General features: G+C 40.6%; 1 protein-coding gene across 6 annotated transcripts in view; it reads right to left on the bottom strand.

The window, feature by feature from the left end:
* The window catches only part of LOC121879395, a 355,762-nt gene that overhangs the window by 298,860 nt on the left and 39,295 nt on the right, over positions 1-17,607 (bottom strand). For 3 of the 6 annotated variants that reach the window (XR_006091322.1, XR_006091321.1, XM_042386017.1), the window contains one exon: positions 10,410-10,481. Coding sequence is in view for 4 of the 6 variants with exons in the window: in XM_042386017.1 (XP_042241951.1) it covers positions 10,410-10,481 (72 nt within the window). In the remaining 2 variants the exon portion in view is untranslated. Of the gene's footprint in view, positions 1-4,593; positions 5,721-10,409; positions 10,482-17,607 lie in introns of those variants that run through there. The other 3 variants (XM_042386014.1, XM_042386015.1, XM_042386016.1) reach the window with 3 other exon arrangements.

Here is a 17,607-nt window from a genome sequence, read left to right as displayed (position 1 = left end):
GATGGGTGATAGTGGTGGTGGTGGTGGTGGTGGTAGATTGTTGTTGTTGTGTTGATAGTGGTGGTGGTGGTGGTGGTGGTAGTGATTGTTGTTGTTGTTGTGATGGTGATAGTGGTGGTGGTGGTGGTGGTGATTGTTGTTGTTGTTGTTGTTGTTGTGGTGATGGTGAGAGTGGTGGTGGTGATTGTTGTTGTTGTTGTTGTGGTGGTGAGGGTGATGGTTGTTGTTGTTCTTCTTCTTCTTGTTCTTAATATTGTTGTACTTGTTATTGTTATTGTTGTTATTCAATTACCAAATCATCAACCGTCGTAAAAATCACAACCAGTTATAGACTAAATCACAACTTTTATAACCCCAAATATCTGAAAAAAAATTAACCATTAACCCACAAGATGCTTTAACCCACACTGGTAATAACCCCGCATAGACAATAACACCTTCAGTCAAGTCAGTAGAGGCAGGTATATGAACTGACTTAACACAGGTAATGAAATATATTATAACAGTGAAATATATCGATTTTAATTGACTTTTGTTATTTTATTTATTTTTTATTTATTTTTTTATTATTGTTTTTGTTTTCTATTTTATTTCGTTTGTTTTTGTTTTTGTTTTTTGTTCTATTATTTATTTATGGTTTTATTTTTGTTTTTTAATGATGGATAATTGTATATTTCTTGATGGTAAAAAAGAAAGAAAGAAAGAAAGAAAGAAGGAAAGAAAGAAAGAAAGAACATATAAAACAATCATTAACAACAACAAAAGCAAAAACAAAATTTCAACACAATGCAACTTGGACTCATTCACCCCCCCCCCCCCAGCCACTCCAAACTACAATTAAAGCCGTTTGTAATTGTGACCTTCCTTTAACACTCGTAACGACCCAACCACGGCAGGCGTTTATAGGCGGGGGCTAAACAAACGAGCGTATACGTTGAACCAATCAGCGTTGAGGAAGAGGGGAAGGGGGCGGGACTTAGAACGGATTTCCGGTTTGAGAGACATGTTGGGCTGACTTATATGCGTACACATTTGATATATACGCACACATACGCACTTATATATACTGTAATTACATATATACACCTGTGTACCTATATACATATGCACACTTACGCACATACATATATACGTACATGTGTATTACTATACCCATATACACGGGTATACATGCATATATACATACATTCATACACATACATACTTCATATATACCCACCTATACATAAACATACATACACACACACACACACACACACATACATACACACACACACACATACACACACACACACACGCATACACACACACACACACACACACACATATACATACACACACACACACACACACACATACACACAAGGTTTGTCCGTGTTTGAGTATCTAATCAGCTTCACCATAACACTAATATAAATTTTGAATATTAAACACCCAGCTTATTTCGCGTGAAGATTAACCACCCTAACCTAACCTAACCTAACCTAACCTAACCTAACCTAACCTAACCTAACCATATGTGTGTTGTTGACGGGGGTGTCAGGATCAAGCTGCTGTGGCTCCCCTCTCACATGGGCCTCAGTCAACATGATAGGAGCTGATGCCTTAGCTAAACTCGCGTCCAACAATGACAATGTTGAATATAATCTAGGACTCTCGAACAGAACCCTTAAAACTATAAGCAGAAAAGAATTTGTTGATGAATTTGAAGCCAGTAGACAAGTGCAAACAGGGACTACTCAATCCATTGTTTACTATGATGAGATGTATCAAGTGAAACATGTATATGGAGCAAGTAACAAGATCATTAGATTACAAGATGTTGTAACCGCTAGACTAAGGTTAGGATATAAGTACCTCTGGCAGAATGTTCCTCAGGCAGATGTGAACAAAACTAAATGTAAAGTGTGTGGCCAGACATATGGCCACACACTCCAACACTACGTCTTAGACTGTGAAAAAATAAAACCTTATAGGGGCAGATCCAAGCACACTGTGCATGCAATGTCACAGCACTTTATCTCTGATGACAAGGTAGCTGATATACTAAGGCTGTATCCACACTTGGCATCTAGTACCTAAACAAACTTCTATGTACCGACTTAAACAAACAATGTACTGGCAATACTGTGTAACACTCACCGCCACACTATCCTCACCACTGTGGTCTGATAAACACCCTTGTGGCCTCTACTCTGTAATCCCCTTTGCGCTACCCCTCCAAGAGGAGTATGGGGGTGCACAGTAAACTAGCTGCTGTCAGCGGCAAAATTCAAATTTAAATTCTCTACCCTACCCTACCCTACCCTACCCTGCCCTACCCTACCCTACCCTACCCTACCCTAGATGTTTATATTTACAGATTCCACCCCCAAATTATTATATACACACTCTCCCTTAATATTAATGCTCAGAGTCCCTTAGAAAAAATACACATTGAGAAAAAATATCAAAAGAAACTCCTCATCACCTCCACACACACACACACACACACACACACACAGCCCACAAGTGTACGTGATGTGTCTTTACACCCTCGCTTGGAGCTCTTGAGGGAACGTGACAGGGTGTATGGCTGAGAATAACATTAATGTGTAGAATGTGATGGTATGTAGAGTCAGGTTTTGTGGATGTGTAGATTCCTCAAGGATGTGTGTGTTTGTGTGTGTGTGTGTGTGTGTAAGAAATTAATATATGAGCTGTATAATCACATTCAGTAAACACAAACATCAAGGGACTCTGTAAACACCAAAATTCTACATTAAACACACTATATAACAAATCAACAGACCAACTTAACACCAACAATCATCTTCACTACTAACTAACATTACAACAACAATAACAAAAACACTACAAACAGAATACAAAAAACTTACCATTAAGTCCAGTTCACGTACCAGCTCGATGCGTGTAAATCTAGATCCACACTGTAACACGTACAAAGACAAACTGACACTGACACACACACACACGGAGACAATGTTACCTGGCCGTTCCCTCACACACACACAGGTAAAGACTAACGACCCACCGTATCAATTACCTGTCAGCCGCTCAGGTAAGTCACTTTTTCCCACAAGGTGTATCATGGCAGTAAATTCAATTATTATCAATTAACCTTAGATAATTATGAATATTTCTCATTAAAGAAAAAAATTCCAAATATATTCTCTTGTTAGGATAGTCGAAGGGACAGAGTCAGTGTATGTATGTATGTATGTATGTATGTATGTATGCATGTATGTATGTATGTATGTATGTATGTATGTATGCATTTAGTGCTTATTATTATTATATATACTGTTCAAGGTATAGGACTCGTAACGTAAGCAATATATGGCAGCATATATGTCCTCACTCATATATCCTCGTTATAAAGACTCAATTTGGAGTGTATTATTAAGTTAAAATAACGATAAATCACGGATATTAACATAGAAACAAAATTTAATAAACTATAATATAACAATTTAGATTAACTAGAGCTATTTAACACAATATAATATTATATTTACATATTTTCATAGTTTAAATAATTTCCCACTCATAAAAATAAGAATAATATCAATAAAACTCAATAGTAATAAATTAAAATTAAAATAAGGATGATAGATAGGTATTTAATTTTGTTTAGGTAGTTAGAAAATATACCAGGTAGTTTAGGTGTTGACTAGCGCGGGGAATACATCGAGGCTACAGCGATACAACATAACTACAAAAATTCGGTTCGTTTCTCCGGCTTGAATCACGAGCCCCTAACATTTAGATATATGAATCCGAAGACATTTATGGGTACTGCTTCGGGTTCACGAGTTCGAATCTTAAGGTTCGTGGCTCAAAGGGAGGGGTGAATATGCTTTAGTATTTGACTGTATACATATTACTATAATTATCAATATTATTTCAATATTACTAATTCCATAAACTTAACCTAACCAACATTAATTGTACTTATAGATGAAATACAGTTGCGGGAATACAAGGCTATACTGCTCCGTTTTCCTCAGTGACTGCAAACGTCCGTAAATTGGGCCGTACAGTATCGCAGCGTCCGTGTACGTATATAGGTTAACTGGACGTGGATTGGATTAGCGGCCCGTGATCTGTGTGGCTGGGTTGATTATTATATGGCCAGGGGATTGATTATATGGGTTGATTATTATATGGCCAGGGGATTGATTATATGGCCAGGGGATTGATTATATGGCCAGGGGATTGATTATATGGCCAGGGGATTGATTATATGGCCAGGGGGTTGATTATATGGCCAGGGGGTTGATTATATGGCCAGTTGAACAATTATATATAGCCATCAAGTAAATAATCCGTTTTAATTCATTATTGAGTGAGAAATAATTTGTATTTTCTTAAACATTTATGCCATTTATTTCACTTGTAATAAAACTCAGTAAAACGTAATGAAAAAAAAAAGTTCAATATTTAATCTTTTAGGGAAATTTATGAATATTTTTTTATGATTCATTTACTTAATTTCTTATTTATTCTTGTGGTATTTGATTTCGATTTTATAACCAAAGGAATAACTTAGAGATAATAGATAGGGAAATAAATTAACCTGAAACTTTAATAAAATATAGATACAATAGGCCTATATATATATCACTGGAATCAAATTATACATATATTGATAAAAATAACATTGACAATTATAAATACTGAATACCATAGGCCTAAAAATATCTATAAAAAAACTACAGTACATCTATTATTTAAGAACACTTACATAGAGTTTACATAGAGAAGGCCTATATTAAGATACATTAGGCCTAAAAGTACATATTAATACCAAATACACTAATTACAGTAATATTGAAATTTATACCATAACTACCACTCCAGGTTACAAAATACCGTAATTATATAACGTTGAATGTATAGCTTATTCATTATAGGGGATTATAGATGATATATAAGGGATATAATTGATATATTTCTCAGTTGATATATTTATAAGATATACCGTTTATAGAGCTAAGTTCTGTATATAAGCCTTAGAGCTTATGGTAGTTAAACACTATTCTGGTTGTCGTTCTCCTTCTACCGTAATAATCCCACAACTTAGATTCCACGACGCAACCATTTCAATGACTTGTTTCTTTTGACCTTTTCATCAAATATTTTTATTATTATTATATTTTTTTATCATCAATTTCGTTTATATTTATATTTAGAGAAGGATTTTTTTTTTTATTATTATTTAAAGATTTTATTTTTATTTGGATATTATTTAGTAAGTTTTTTTTTATTCTGGTTTATTGTAGGATATTATGGGATGTTGTAGGGTGTTGGAGGTTGTTGGATGATGTTGTAGGATGCTGAAGGATGTCTCATGTTGGCGTAGGATCTTGCAGGTTTTCGTAGGATCTCGCAGGATGTCGTAAGGTGTCGTAGGATGCAATTTACCCTCGAAGAATTGAGACTCTCCCAAAGAGCACGGTATGAAGTTCCTACGGTCCTTGCCACGTAGGAACTCTATACCTCGCTAACCGGGGAGCCGTCATAGGGCAAAATAGGATGTCGTAGGATGTCGTAGGATATCTTAGGATGTCATAGGAGGTCTCAGAATATTGCAACATGTCGTATGCTTTCGTAGGATCTTGTAGGATGCAGCAGGATGTCGTAGGCTCTCGTGGGCTCTCGCAGGATGTCGTAGGATGCCGTAGGATGCCGTAGGATGCCGTAGGATCGATCAGGTGCTGAAGTGATGACAAATTGCAAGCATCAGGAGGAGCAACAGAAGATGAGGAAGTTGCAAGCAAGAACAGGAAGACTAATACTGAACTCTTAAGGTAAATAATTCATACATGTTATTGAGAAAAATACAACACTAAGTAGAGAGGAAATACAACACTAAGTAGAGAGGAAATACAACACTAAGTAGAGAGGAAATACAACACTAAGTAGAGAGGAAATACAACACTAAGTAGAGAGGAAATACAACACTAAGTAGAGAGGAAATACAACACTAAGTAGAGAGGAAATACAACACTAAGTAGAGAGGAAATACAACACTAAGTAGAGAGGAAATACAACACTAAGTAGAGAGGAAATACAACACTAAGTAGAGAGGAGTGAGGAAATACAACACTAGTAGAGAGAAATACAACACTAAGTAGAGAGAAATGAGGAGAATACAACAAGTAGAGAGGAAATACAACACTAAGTAGAGAAATACAACACTAAGTAGAGAGAAATACAACACAAGTAGAGAGGAAATACAACACTAAGTAGAGAGGAAATACAACACTAAGTAGAGAGGAAATACAACACTAAGTAGAGAGGAAATACAACACTAAGTAGAGAGGAAATACAACACTAAGTAGAGAGGAAATACAACACTTAGTAGAGAGGAAATACAACACTAAGTAGAGAGGAAATACAACACTTAGTAGAGAGGAAATACAACACTAAGTAGAGAGGAAATACAACACTAAGTAGAGAGGAAATACAACACTTAGTAGAGAGGAAATACAACACTAAGTAGAGAGGAAATACAACACTAAATAGAGAGGAAATACAACACTAAGTAGAGAGGAAATACAACACTTAGTAGAGAGGAAATACAACACTAAGTAGAGGGGAAATACAACACTTAGTAGAGAGGAAATACAACACTAAGTAGAGAGGAAATACAACACTAAGTAGAGAGGAAATACAACACATATATGACTTGAAGACATAGATAATAGTGAAACAGAACATATTGTATACGTCATAGACAAAAATTATACATACAGACATGAATGAATAAAATACATACACGACATAAAGGAAAAATACGTACATAACAACAAAAACACACATAACAAAAATACATACATAACAAAAATACATACATAACAAAAATACATACATAACACTAAAATACACACACACACACACACACACACACACACACACACACGAACGTAAACAAAGCAAACGAGAACACAGGTAAAACAGATGAATTACCCAAGTCACCCAACAGGTAGACCTTACTGCAGCGGACTCATTAACAGGTAAGATGGTGTGTTGACCAATCCCATCAGAGTAAAGACATGTAAGATACGTCATCACATAAATTATCATAAACATTGTGAATAGTTATTATACATACTATATAAATTCATATAAAAACATTCGTATATATATGGTTATGTTTGATATTGATTTATATTAGTTATATAAATAGGTAGATATATTGAAATCTATATAAACAAAATTATTCAGCTATTTGTATAAAATATAATGAATAAGTGACGTCAGATATATGTTTAGGTAAATATATAAATTAATTGGAATAGTTTCATGTACACCAGTTACACCATAGTGACACCATACCAGTCACACCACAGTCACACCACCAACAACAACCACCACCACAACTACAACCACACCACCAACAACCACCACCACCACACCCCACACCACCAACAACCACCACCACCACACCCAACCACACCACCAACAACCACCACAACAACTACAACCACACCACCAACAACCACCACCGCCACCACACCCCACACCCCCAACAACAACCACCACCTTAACCACATCACCTCACCACCACAATAGCCACACCACCAACACAACCACACCACCATAAGAACCACCACCATAACCACTCAACCACACAACCAAACCCAAGAGACGGACTATATAGAGATGAAAGTCCGTTATATCAAGGGTCCGTTAGCTATAAAACCCTTCATTTAACGGATTATATAGAGAGAATTCGTTATATGGAGGATAAACTGTACGTGTTGGTTGAATGTGATGGAGAATTAGGATGAGAAAAGTTGTTATATGTAAAATGTACTCTGGGTTATAATTACTCATAACCTAACCTAACCTAACCTACCACGACCCACCATAACCCACCACGACCCACCATAACCCACTACAACCCACCACAACGACGCACCATAACCCACCACCACGACCCACCACCACTGAAGAATACACCGTCTTAGATATAAGCCAGTATAAACATTTTATGTATTTATGTAGAACAGATGCAAATAATCTCTCTCTCTCTCTCTCTCTCTCTCTCTCTCTCTCTCTCTCCCTCTCTCTCTCTCTCTGTAACCCACCACCACCTACCACCACCACCTACCCACCACCACCACCACTACCACCACCACCACCACTACCACCACCACCACCACTACCTACCACCACCACCACTGCACCCACCACCACCACACCACCCACCACCACCACCACCACCACCACCACCACCACCACCACACCACCACCACCACCACCACCACCACCACCACCACCACACAGGTGTCGCCATTTTCTGAAAGACACAACCTGAGAAGGAAAACGGTTCCTCAAGATAAACCAAAAAAAAAATAGACAAAATCTCCAAATTCTTTACCTATAAACATTCCCTTAAAGGTTAATGATATATATAAACACCTGAATATATATTACCTATTATATATCACCGTCATATAACAGATATATTTTTCCCCTTGGTTAATATATATCGTTATATTATTTCCCATCGCTATATATATATAAATAAAATATATACAAATTTCAATAGCTATATAAACTGGTGTCTCTCTCATATGTGTATAAACACTGCTGTTGACATAAAGACGTATATATATTTTTGTCTCATTGTTGGAGCTTCATTTTACAAGAGGTAATGGGGTGTGAAACTAGTCTTATATGACCTGAGATGGGGAGAGGGAGGTGGGGAGGGAGAGGGTGGAGTGGGGAAGGAAGGAGGTGGAGAGGGGGGAGTGGAGTGGGGAAAGGAAGGTGGAGAGAAATGGTGGGGAGAAAGTGAGGAGGAGAGGGTGGAGTGGGGAAAGAAAGGAGAGTGGAGAGAGAAATTATGGGTGGGGAGAAGGAAGGAGAAATAGGAGGGTGGGGAAGGAAGGGTAGGGTTGGGAGGAAGAGGAGAGGGAATAAATAGGGAAAGAAAAGAGGGGGGGAAGGATGGGGAGGCATCTTTCATTGAAAAGTGCACCCCTCTTCAGAATATCATGACTATGCGTAAAATAATGGCGGATAGCGAGGGAAGGGGGAGAGGGAAGAGGGAGTGGGAGGGGAGGGGGAGAGGAGGGGGAGAGGGAAGGGGGGGAGGAGGAGGTATAATTTCAGAGGCAGTGAGGGAGGAGGCTGATTTGGAGGGATAAATAGGAGAGAGGGGAAGAGATGAGGGAGGGAGGGAGAGAGAGAGGAAGGGAGAGAGGGAGAAAGGAGGGAGGTAAGTGGATAAATAACAATACTGACAACAACAACTTAACCCTAACCTAACCCTAACCTAACCCTAACCTGACCCTAACCTAACCCTAACCTAACCCTAACCCTAACCTAACGTAACCTAACCAGCGTCTCCTCCAAGAATCAGGTGGAAGCCCATTGGTTAAGACGCTGTGTTGAAAGAAAAAGAGAAAAAAATATACTGCTCGATGATTGGTCACCTGGCAGCCCGAAGCCACGCCCAACTCTGACGTAATGAATATTTTGTTTACCTTTTGTGTCTAAGAACCGACGTGTTCCAGACGTGATTCAGACATCTATCGGCGATAACTAGTTCACTTCCGGTCATTAACGAGGTCATTTGGTAGAGTTCCTGTTATCTATCTATCTATCTATCTATCTATTCATTATCCCAAGGACTATAATTATTATCACCATTACTTAGTTCTACGTTTATCAATTCCTTTACACACACACACACACACACACACACACACACACACACACACACACACACACCTCCCAATTATCTTTTTATAACAGTAACTCATAAATCAACACACAGAGAACAATAATTACCTATAATCACAACTGTTATCGCGAGGAACAATTTATATAATTTGTTTATATAATGTATATTACCTGAGCCTGTTATCTTGTGACAGCTCAGGTGAAATTACTAGAGAAACAGGTAAGTAATTAATCACTCCTCCGATACTTAATGTAGTCCAGGTAGAGAGAGAGAGAGTTCCTGATATTCTAACATCACCCTTAACTGTATTTTAATCCCCTCCCATCTCAGGTCAATAATGCCCCCCCAAGGAGTCAGGTCAGCTGGAGGTTATTTAGGGGTCAGGCAAATTAAAAGGCTGACCCATGGCGGCTTCTGACATATCATCATCACTGTCAGCTGTCAGCACAAATTTAGACTCAGCAACTTACATCATACCTTCGTTATCATACCTGTATTATTCATGATCTAACCTAACCTAACCTAACCTAACAAAACCAAACCAAACCTAACCTTTAAAGTGATCACCATATGGCAACAGTTTCAATATAATCCCTAAGAGCCTTCCTAACCCCTCAAGATAGTGCTAAACCATCCTCATTCATAAGGTCGAAAGCCAGGTACAGAAACAACTGCCTAATGGACCCTAGAGTATTGTGGTAGTTACCTGAGTGTGGCGCTGGGTTGTTAGGTGCCATGAGCCAAGTAGAATGCACATCTGACCTAACCATCGTGTGACCTGGAATTAAAATCATGTTATTAGTTAAGTTTTTATGGGGATTAATTAGCTATGTTATGGAGTGTGTGTGTGTGTGTGTGTGTGTGTGTGTGTGTGTGTGTGTGTGTGTGTGTGTCCAATATAACTGTTTTATATTTCAACTCCAATATACCTGAAAATATACCTTAATTAAAAACAATATAAAACACTCAAATATATCATATATCCTTAAATAATATCTCTAACATATAACCAACATCTAAAATATAACCACAAACAAAAGATATACTCAATATATCCAAATATACCAAACACACATGGAACCTTAATTAAGAATATACATTAAAATATACTCAAACTTCTATATATTGTCAATAATTATACCAGAATATAACATTAGTACAGGAACTCAGTATATCAGCTAAATATGATATAATTAAGCAATAGGTATTTCTACATATATACTGTGGTTATACTATATATATATACCAATATACCCCTGGTGGACGGACTCGGTACATGAGCTATATATATATGGTATAATTAAATCTGTCTTCTCCATCTGTGTAAACAAACATACGTCATAACCGAGACTTCAGGGGTAACTTAACCTACCGAGCAGCTGACTCTCCCTAGCGTAGAGGGGGTGAGAGAGAGGGGAGGGTAAGGAAGAAGAGGAGTAGGGGAGGTAGGGGAGGGGAAGGAGGAGGGGAAGGGGGGGAGAGGGAAGGAGGAGGGGAAGGGAAGGGCGGAGAGGAGGGGAGAGGGAAGGAAAGATGGAGGAGAGAAGGAGAAAGAGAGATATAAGGAAGGAGAGAAGGAGAGGAGAAGTAAGGAAGGGTAGGGAAAGGTAAGGAGGAAAAGGAGAGAAAATGGAAAAAGGAAAGGGGAGATACGGGAAGGAGAAGGAAGCAAAAAGGGGGGGGGAGGAGGAGAGAAAAGAGGGTAAAATTTTCCAATATTTAACGAATGTTTATGTCGACAACATACCTCTTTCACCTGTAATTAACACTACTACTACTACTACTACTACTACTACTATCAACACTATTGCCACCACCACTTACCACCACTATTACCACCACATTCCTAACTATACAAGCACCAACAGGATATAACACCAACCACCACTACCAACCACCATTACCACCATCAACCACCACTACCACCACCAACCACCATTACCACCACCAACCACCATCAACCACCAGCACCACCACCAAACCACCATTTCCACTCACCACCATCAACCACCATTAACCACCAACCACCATTACCACCATCAACCACCATACCACCAATTAAACCACCACCACCACCACCATTACCACCACCAACCACCATTACCACCACCAACCACCATTACCACATCAACCACCAGCACCACCAGCAGATGACGCGCTAACCTGGGGTGTCTCCCAGCAAGCAGAAGTTTTGATGTAAAGTTTTAACCATTTCAGGATTATGCAAACTGTATATTTATGTAAATCCGTCTCAGATTCCCTCTGCTAGACGCGATTTTGTCTCTTTCCCGCAATCTTGTAATGGAGACGACATCAGCCCCCCCCCACTGTACCCATTCGCGGCCTTAACATATTGTGTATCATAATAGATTAGAGTGGGGGTAAGGGGGGAAGGTGGTGGGGAGATGGAGTAGGGGTAGGTGACGTGGGGAAGAGTAGAATGTGGGTGAGGGCAGTGTGGAGAAGGTGAGGAAAATGGGTGGGGGGTGAAGTGGAAAGGGGATGGGGAAGAGGGGGGGGGTGGGGGAGGAAGGGGGGGGAGGCAAAATATATTCCGACACAGAGTATAACATCAAAAAACTTCCAGCATACACAGAGACATACTCGACAGCATACAGAGTGTTCCCTGGCTTGTGTGTGTGTGTGTGTGTGTGTGTGTGTGTGTGTGTGTGTGTGTGTGTGGACGTTCATGAGGACACACGCCACAGACTTATAAGCAAGGGGAGGGTGGGGAGAGGGAGGAGAGAGTAGGGAGGTGAGGAGGAGGGAAGGAGGGAGAGCGTGAGGAGAGGTGTTGGAGGAGAGTGGGTTGACAGCTTCACACACACACACAGATGTTAGCAGCATCTTGCAGCATCTTGAGTCGCTATATACATCCTCCTCTCCCCTCCCCCTTCTCCTCTTCCTCCTCACCCTCCCTCTCTCCCCACTCTTCTCCTCCTCCTCCCTCTTTCCACACCCCCCTCCCCTGTGTGTGTGTGTGTGTGTGTGTGTGTGTGTGTGTGTGTGTATTATCCTATAGGAGTACGTGTTATGTTCTTTCTCTCTCTCTCTCTCTCTCTCTCTCTCTCTCTCTCTCTCTCTCTCTCTCTCTCTCTCTCAATTACCTAACACTATAACAAACAAAACTATTAATTAACATAAATATTTAAGGACAAGAACAATAACAAAAACATTCAAAAACAAAACAAACACACAATTCGGCTTTGATCAAAACTATCGAAACTAAACAATAAGGCTTTTGTTATACAGCCGACAGCCGGAGAACGATTTATCTCGGCTTATTTGACCGTCAACACCCTGATGTGACGTCACTGTAAACAAAAACTATGATTGGTCTATTTATGTTGGACTATCCTGTATAGAAGTAGTGATTGGTCCATTTATATGACGTCATTCCATTACGTCACGGCTGAAGCAAAGAATCATTCATATTGGCTGGAAAATTACCAACAGACAAAATCATTTTAACCCAAACAACGTAAAGTTCACCTGAGTTAACCCCTCTGATAACACCTTCACGTAGTCTAAGTCAACGGATGAAAATTTCAGAATAACGCGACATTAATGACATAAGCTGTCAGCCCTATGAAGCACAGTGACGTCATCTAAAAATAAGCCAATCAGAATGTCGGAAACCAAACAGTCTTCATAAATCACTTAAAACGAGCGAGTGAGGTAAATCTCTCTCTCTCTCTCTCTCTCTCTCTCTCTCTCTCTCTCTCTCTCTCTCTCTCTCTATCCCGTTGTTGTTTATATCAACCTAACCTAACCACATGACTTGTAAATAAAATATGGGAGGAAGGAAGGAAGGAAGGAAGGAAGGTAACATATTTCCATCTTATTGACAGGCCCACACCTAGTGCCACCTGATTGAAATCCTAAATCCTTACACCTGTCCACCTCGTCTCTCAACCAACACCTGATTACCACTCCTATACACCCCTCCCCCCCCACCTAACCTCTCCGTGGCCTCCTAATCACCATCCATAACTACACCACCATCCACCAATGACATCGCTCGTTAGTCAAATCACCCATGAGAAGGAAATATGTAAATAAATACGGAAATGGCCTCCTCCTCCTCCTCCTCTTCTCCTTCCTCCTCCTCTTCTTCTTCTTCCTCCTCCTCCTCCTCCTCTTCTTCATCCTCTCCTTCCTCCTCCTCCTCTTCCTCCTCCTCCTCTTCTTCTTCCTCCTCCTCCTCCTCCTCCTCCTCCTCTCCCTCTCTCCTCCTCTCCTCCTCTTCCTCTTCCTCCTCCTCTTCTTCTTCTTCTCTTCTTCATCCCCTCCTCTTCCTCCTCTTCTTCATCCCCTCCTCTTCCCCTCCTCCTCCTCTTCCTCCTCCTCCCTCTTCTTCTTCCTCCTCCTCCTCCTCCTCTTCTTCTTCCTCCTCCTCCTCCTCCTCCCTCTTCTTCTTCCTCTTCCTCCTCCTCTTCTTCTTCTTCCTCTTCTTCATCCCCTCCTCTTCCTCCTCTTCTTCATCCCCTCCTCTTCCTCCTCCTCCTCTTCTTCCTTCTTCTCTTCTTCCTCCTCCTCCTCTTCTTCTTCCTCCTCCTCTTCTTCTTCCTCTTCTTCATCCCTCCTCTTCCTCCTCTTCTTCATCCCCTCCTCTTCCTCCTCCTCCTCTTCCTTCTTCTCCTCCTCCTCCTCTTCTTCTTCCTCTTCCTCCTCCTCTTCTTCTTCTTCCTCTTCTTCATCCCCTCCTCTTCCTCCTCTTCTTCATCCCCTCCTCCTCCTCCCCCTCCTTCTTCCCACACGTCTTGGGAGGCGGGCTTGGCTACACACACACACAACTTAATAATGTTTTCAGCATTTGTCACTATGAAGGAGGGAGAGAGTGATGGAGAAAGAGAGGGAGGGAGAAAAAGAGGGAGAGAGTGAGGGAGAAAGAGAGGGAGAGAGTGAGGGAGGGAAGAGGAAGGGGAGAGAGCAGAAGAAGAAGCTTATATTCCACAGATCATCCAATGAACTTTTTAACCCTTAATAAGTCTACACACAAGGGCTATAGTTCCTCTCCTCCTTGACAGGTAAGTGACGGAAGGAACACACTGTAGTTGTAATACCTGTCAAATTCTTACGTCATTCCGTCAGGTGAAGGAAACAGTGTACATGCAACCTGCCACACACACACACACACACACACACACACACACACACACACACACACACACACACACATACACATGACGTCACCCCTACATACCCCTTTTGTTTGTTTGTTTAGTTTTTTAGTTTTTTTGTTTTTGTTTTTTTATTGTTTATTCGATTGTTTTCTTTGTTTTTTTGTTTGGATATATTGTGTGTTTGTGTGTTTGTTTGTTTGTTTGTTTGTTTTGTTTGTTTACCCGAGACGACAACTTGAGGATGGAGTAAAGTATTGGATAACGTGTAGCTCTTATGATGATGCTGTGATGACTGTCTGGGTATGTGTTGCCATCTGTGTTTGTGTGTTTGTGTGTTTGTGTGTTTGTCGGTATATCTTGTCATATATGTAGTGTTTTTGTCTTGATCTGACACTCTGCACCAGTGGCCTTGTGTGTGTGTGTGTGTGTGTGTATGTGTATGTGTGTGTGCGTGTGTGTGTGTGTATGTGTATGTGTGTGTGTGCGTGTGTGTGCGTGTGTGTGTGTACAATAATGCAGGAATATAAACATCTATGTACACACGCACACATACACACACACAAACACCGTACATACCTCAGTGTCCAAAATCACATTCAATATTGAAAGGTGCATTGAGTGAGTCTTCCCCACACCTACCTCCCCCACCTCCCCCTACCTCCCCACCTCCCCACCACTACCTCCCCCACCACTACCTCCCCCACCACTACCTCTACCTCACCTCAAGCGTTCCCCAAGCAGGCCATAACTCTCAAGGGTTCATAACACTGCGACACAATCCTCACGCAAGTTCTTATAAATACGAACTGAACACGCATTTCCAAGACACGTGATGGGTTAAGAAGTATCTAGGACACGTAGTATGAAGATAAAATATAGGGATAGAAACTCACTAAAACACGCATTTCCAAGACACGTGAAGAAGATAAGGTAAAAGAACTGAGACACGCATTGTTTGGATCACGTAAATGGGGTTAAGAAATACCCATGGCACGTATAGTATTTCCAAAGACACGTAAAGAGACACTTATTTGGACACGCATGAAGGGGGTATTTGAACTATCTCAAGACACGTATTGTTAGGACACGCAAGAGAGGGTTTAAATATTGCTCAAGACACGCATTCACGCATTTCAGAGGACACGCAAGAAAGAGGGGAGGAGAAAAGGAGGGGGAAGGGGAGGGGGAAGGAAGGGGGAAAGGTGGGGAGAGAAGAGAGAGGGAGGGGTTTAGGATTACCTAGATGAACCCTTGGCTTAAGACACGCTACCTCTTGAACCCACAGACCTCAGTACACACATACCTTGATGGGTGGGGGGGAGTGGGGGTGGAATGGGTGGAAGGGAGGAAGGGGGGAATTACAGGAGGGTGAGGGGTGAGAAAGAAAGGTTATGTGGGGGGGTAGAGGGTGAAAGGGAGAGAGTAAGGTATGGGTAAAGGTAGGACAGGTGAGGTAGGTGAAGTGTTTCCAAGACGTTACAGAATCGAAACTCTTGAAGAATTATGTATAAAATCTCTCTTTATGGCCTCAAAGTACATCTTATATAACAATTTGTATCCCCGTGTCACGTACTTGGGCATGATAAAGTACACGGACGGATGATTGATAGTTTCAGAGCCCATACCACCCATCGTCTTCATCGCTATAGTAGTTTTTTTTTAACGCTTTACACACACACACACACACACACACACACACACACACACACACACACACACACAGGTGAAAACAGTCAGTAATCACCTTCATAGACCGAACAACACGCAACAATCCAAAAATGACATCGAACAATTTCTTCCAGTAAATGAGAAACTTTATACAACAAAAAAATAATAATAACTAGAAAATAAATGTATATGTGTGTGTGTGTGTGTGTCATGAACCATCGTACCTGTCACGTCTGAATGACAAGAAGGCGTGCTGGTATCACCTGTCGCTAACTATCCACACAGTAATTTGGAACAGGTGAGAATTACTCGAACTAATTTGTCAAGTGTTAATATGGCGTGTTGGTAATCCCCCTCCTCCCCCCACTCTCCCTCCTCACCCCCCTCTCCCCCCTTCCCCCTCCTGTTGTCTGATAAGCAAAATTACAAAAAATAAGCACTGTCAACCCGCAGTGCAAGACGACACGCAAGAACCTCACCATATGGTCCTAACCTAACCTAACCTAACCTAACGATGAAAAAGGTTATATTACCCTGAGAAAAAAAATCCCCTTAAAAAACCAAAAAAATCAAACATATAAATTTAAACCTTATGTATAAAGACAATACGTACCAAACTCCCTTACAAAATAGAAATCGGATGACAAACAAAAAACAATCTTTAGTAATAGGGAAAAAGAGGTCATATTCCCGTGTCTTAAGAATTGAGTAAAGGCGTAGAATCCTGAGGCCTTAACTACTTAGTTGGCCCTCGCGTGACTCCTTTAAACTCTCTAAGGATGAAATTTTGACACAGGGACGCATATGTGTGTGTGTGTGTGGTGGTAGTTGTGGTTGGCATAGGATCTTATGAATTGTTGTACATAGTCAGTCTCTCTCTCTCTCTCTCTCTCTCTCTCTCTCTCTCTCTCTCTCTCTCTCTCTCTCTCGCGCGCGCGACACCAAATGACACTAATTTAAATCCTCCTTAATCCTCTCCTTAATCCCTCCCTTAATCCAATATTCTCTACCAGGAAACAATAGAGAAAATAGGATTAATAAATGAATAAGCAAACTCCCACTAAGGTCTATTCCTTCTCCTCTTCCTTCATTTCTATCGTTTATTCTTTC

This window comes from Homarus americanus, unplaced genomic scaffold (assembly GCF_018991925.1).
Source record: "Homarus americanus isolate GMGI-L3 unplaced genomic scaffold, GMGI_Hamer_2.0 scaffold30768, whole genome shotgun sequence".
In the NCBI taxonomy this organism is placed as follows: domain Eukaryota; kingdom Metazoa; phylum Arthropoda; class Malacostraca; order Decapoda; family Nephropidae; genus Homarus; species Homarus americanus.
This window is presented reverse-complemented; position numbering and strand designations above follow the sequence as displayed.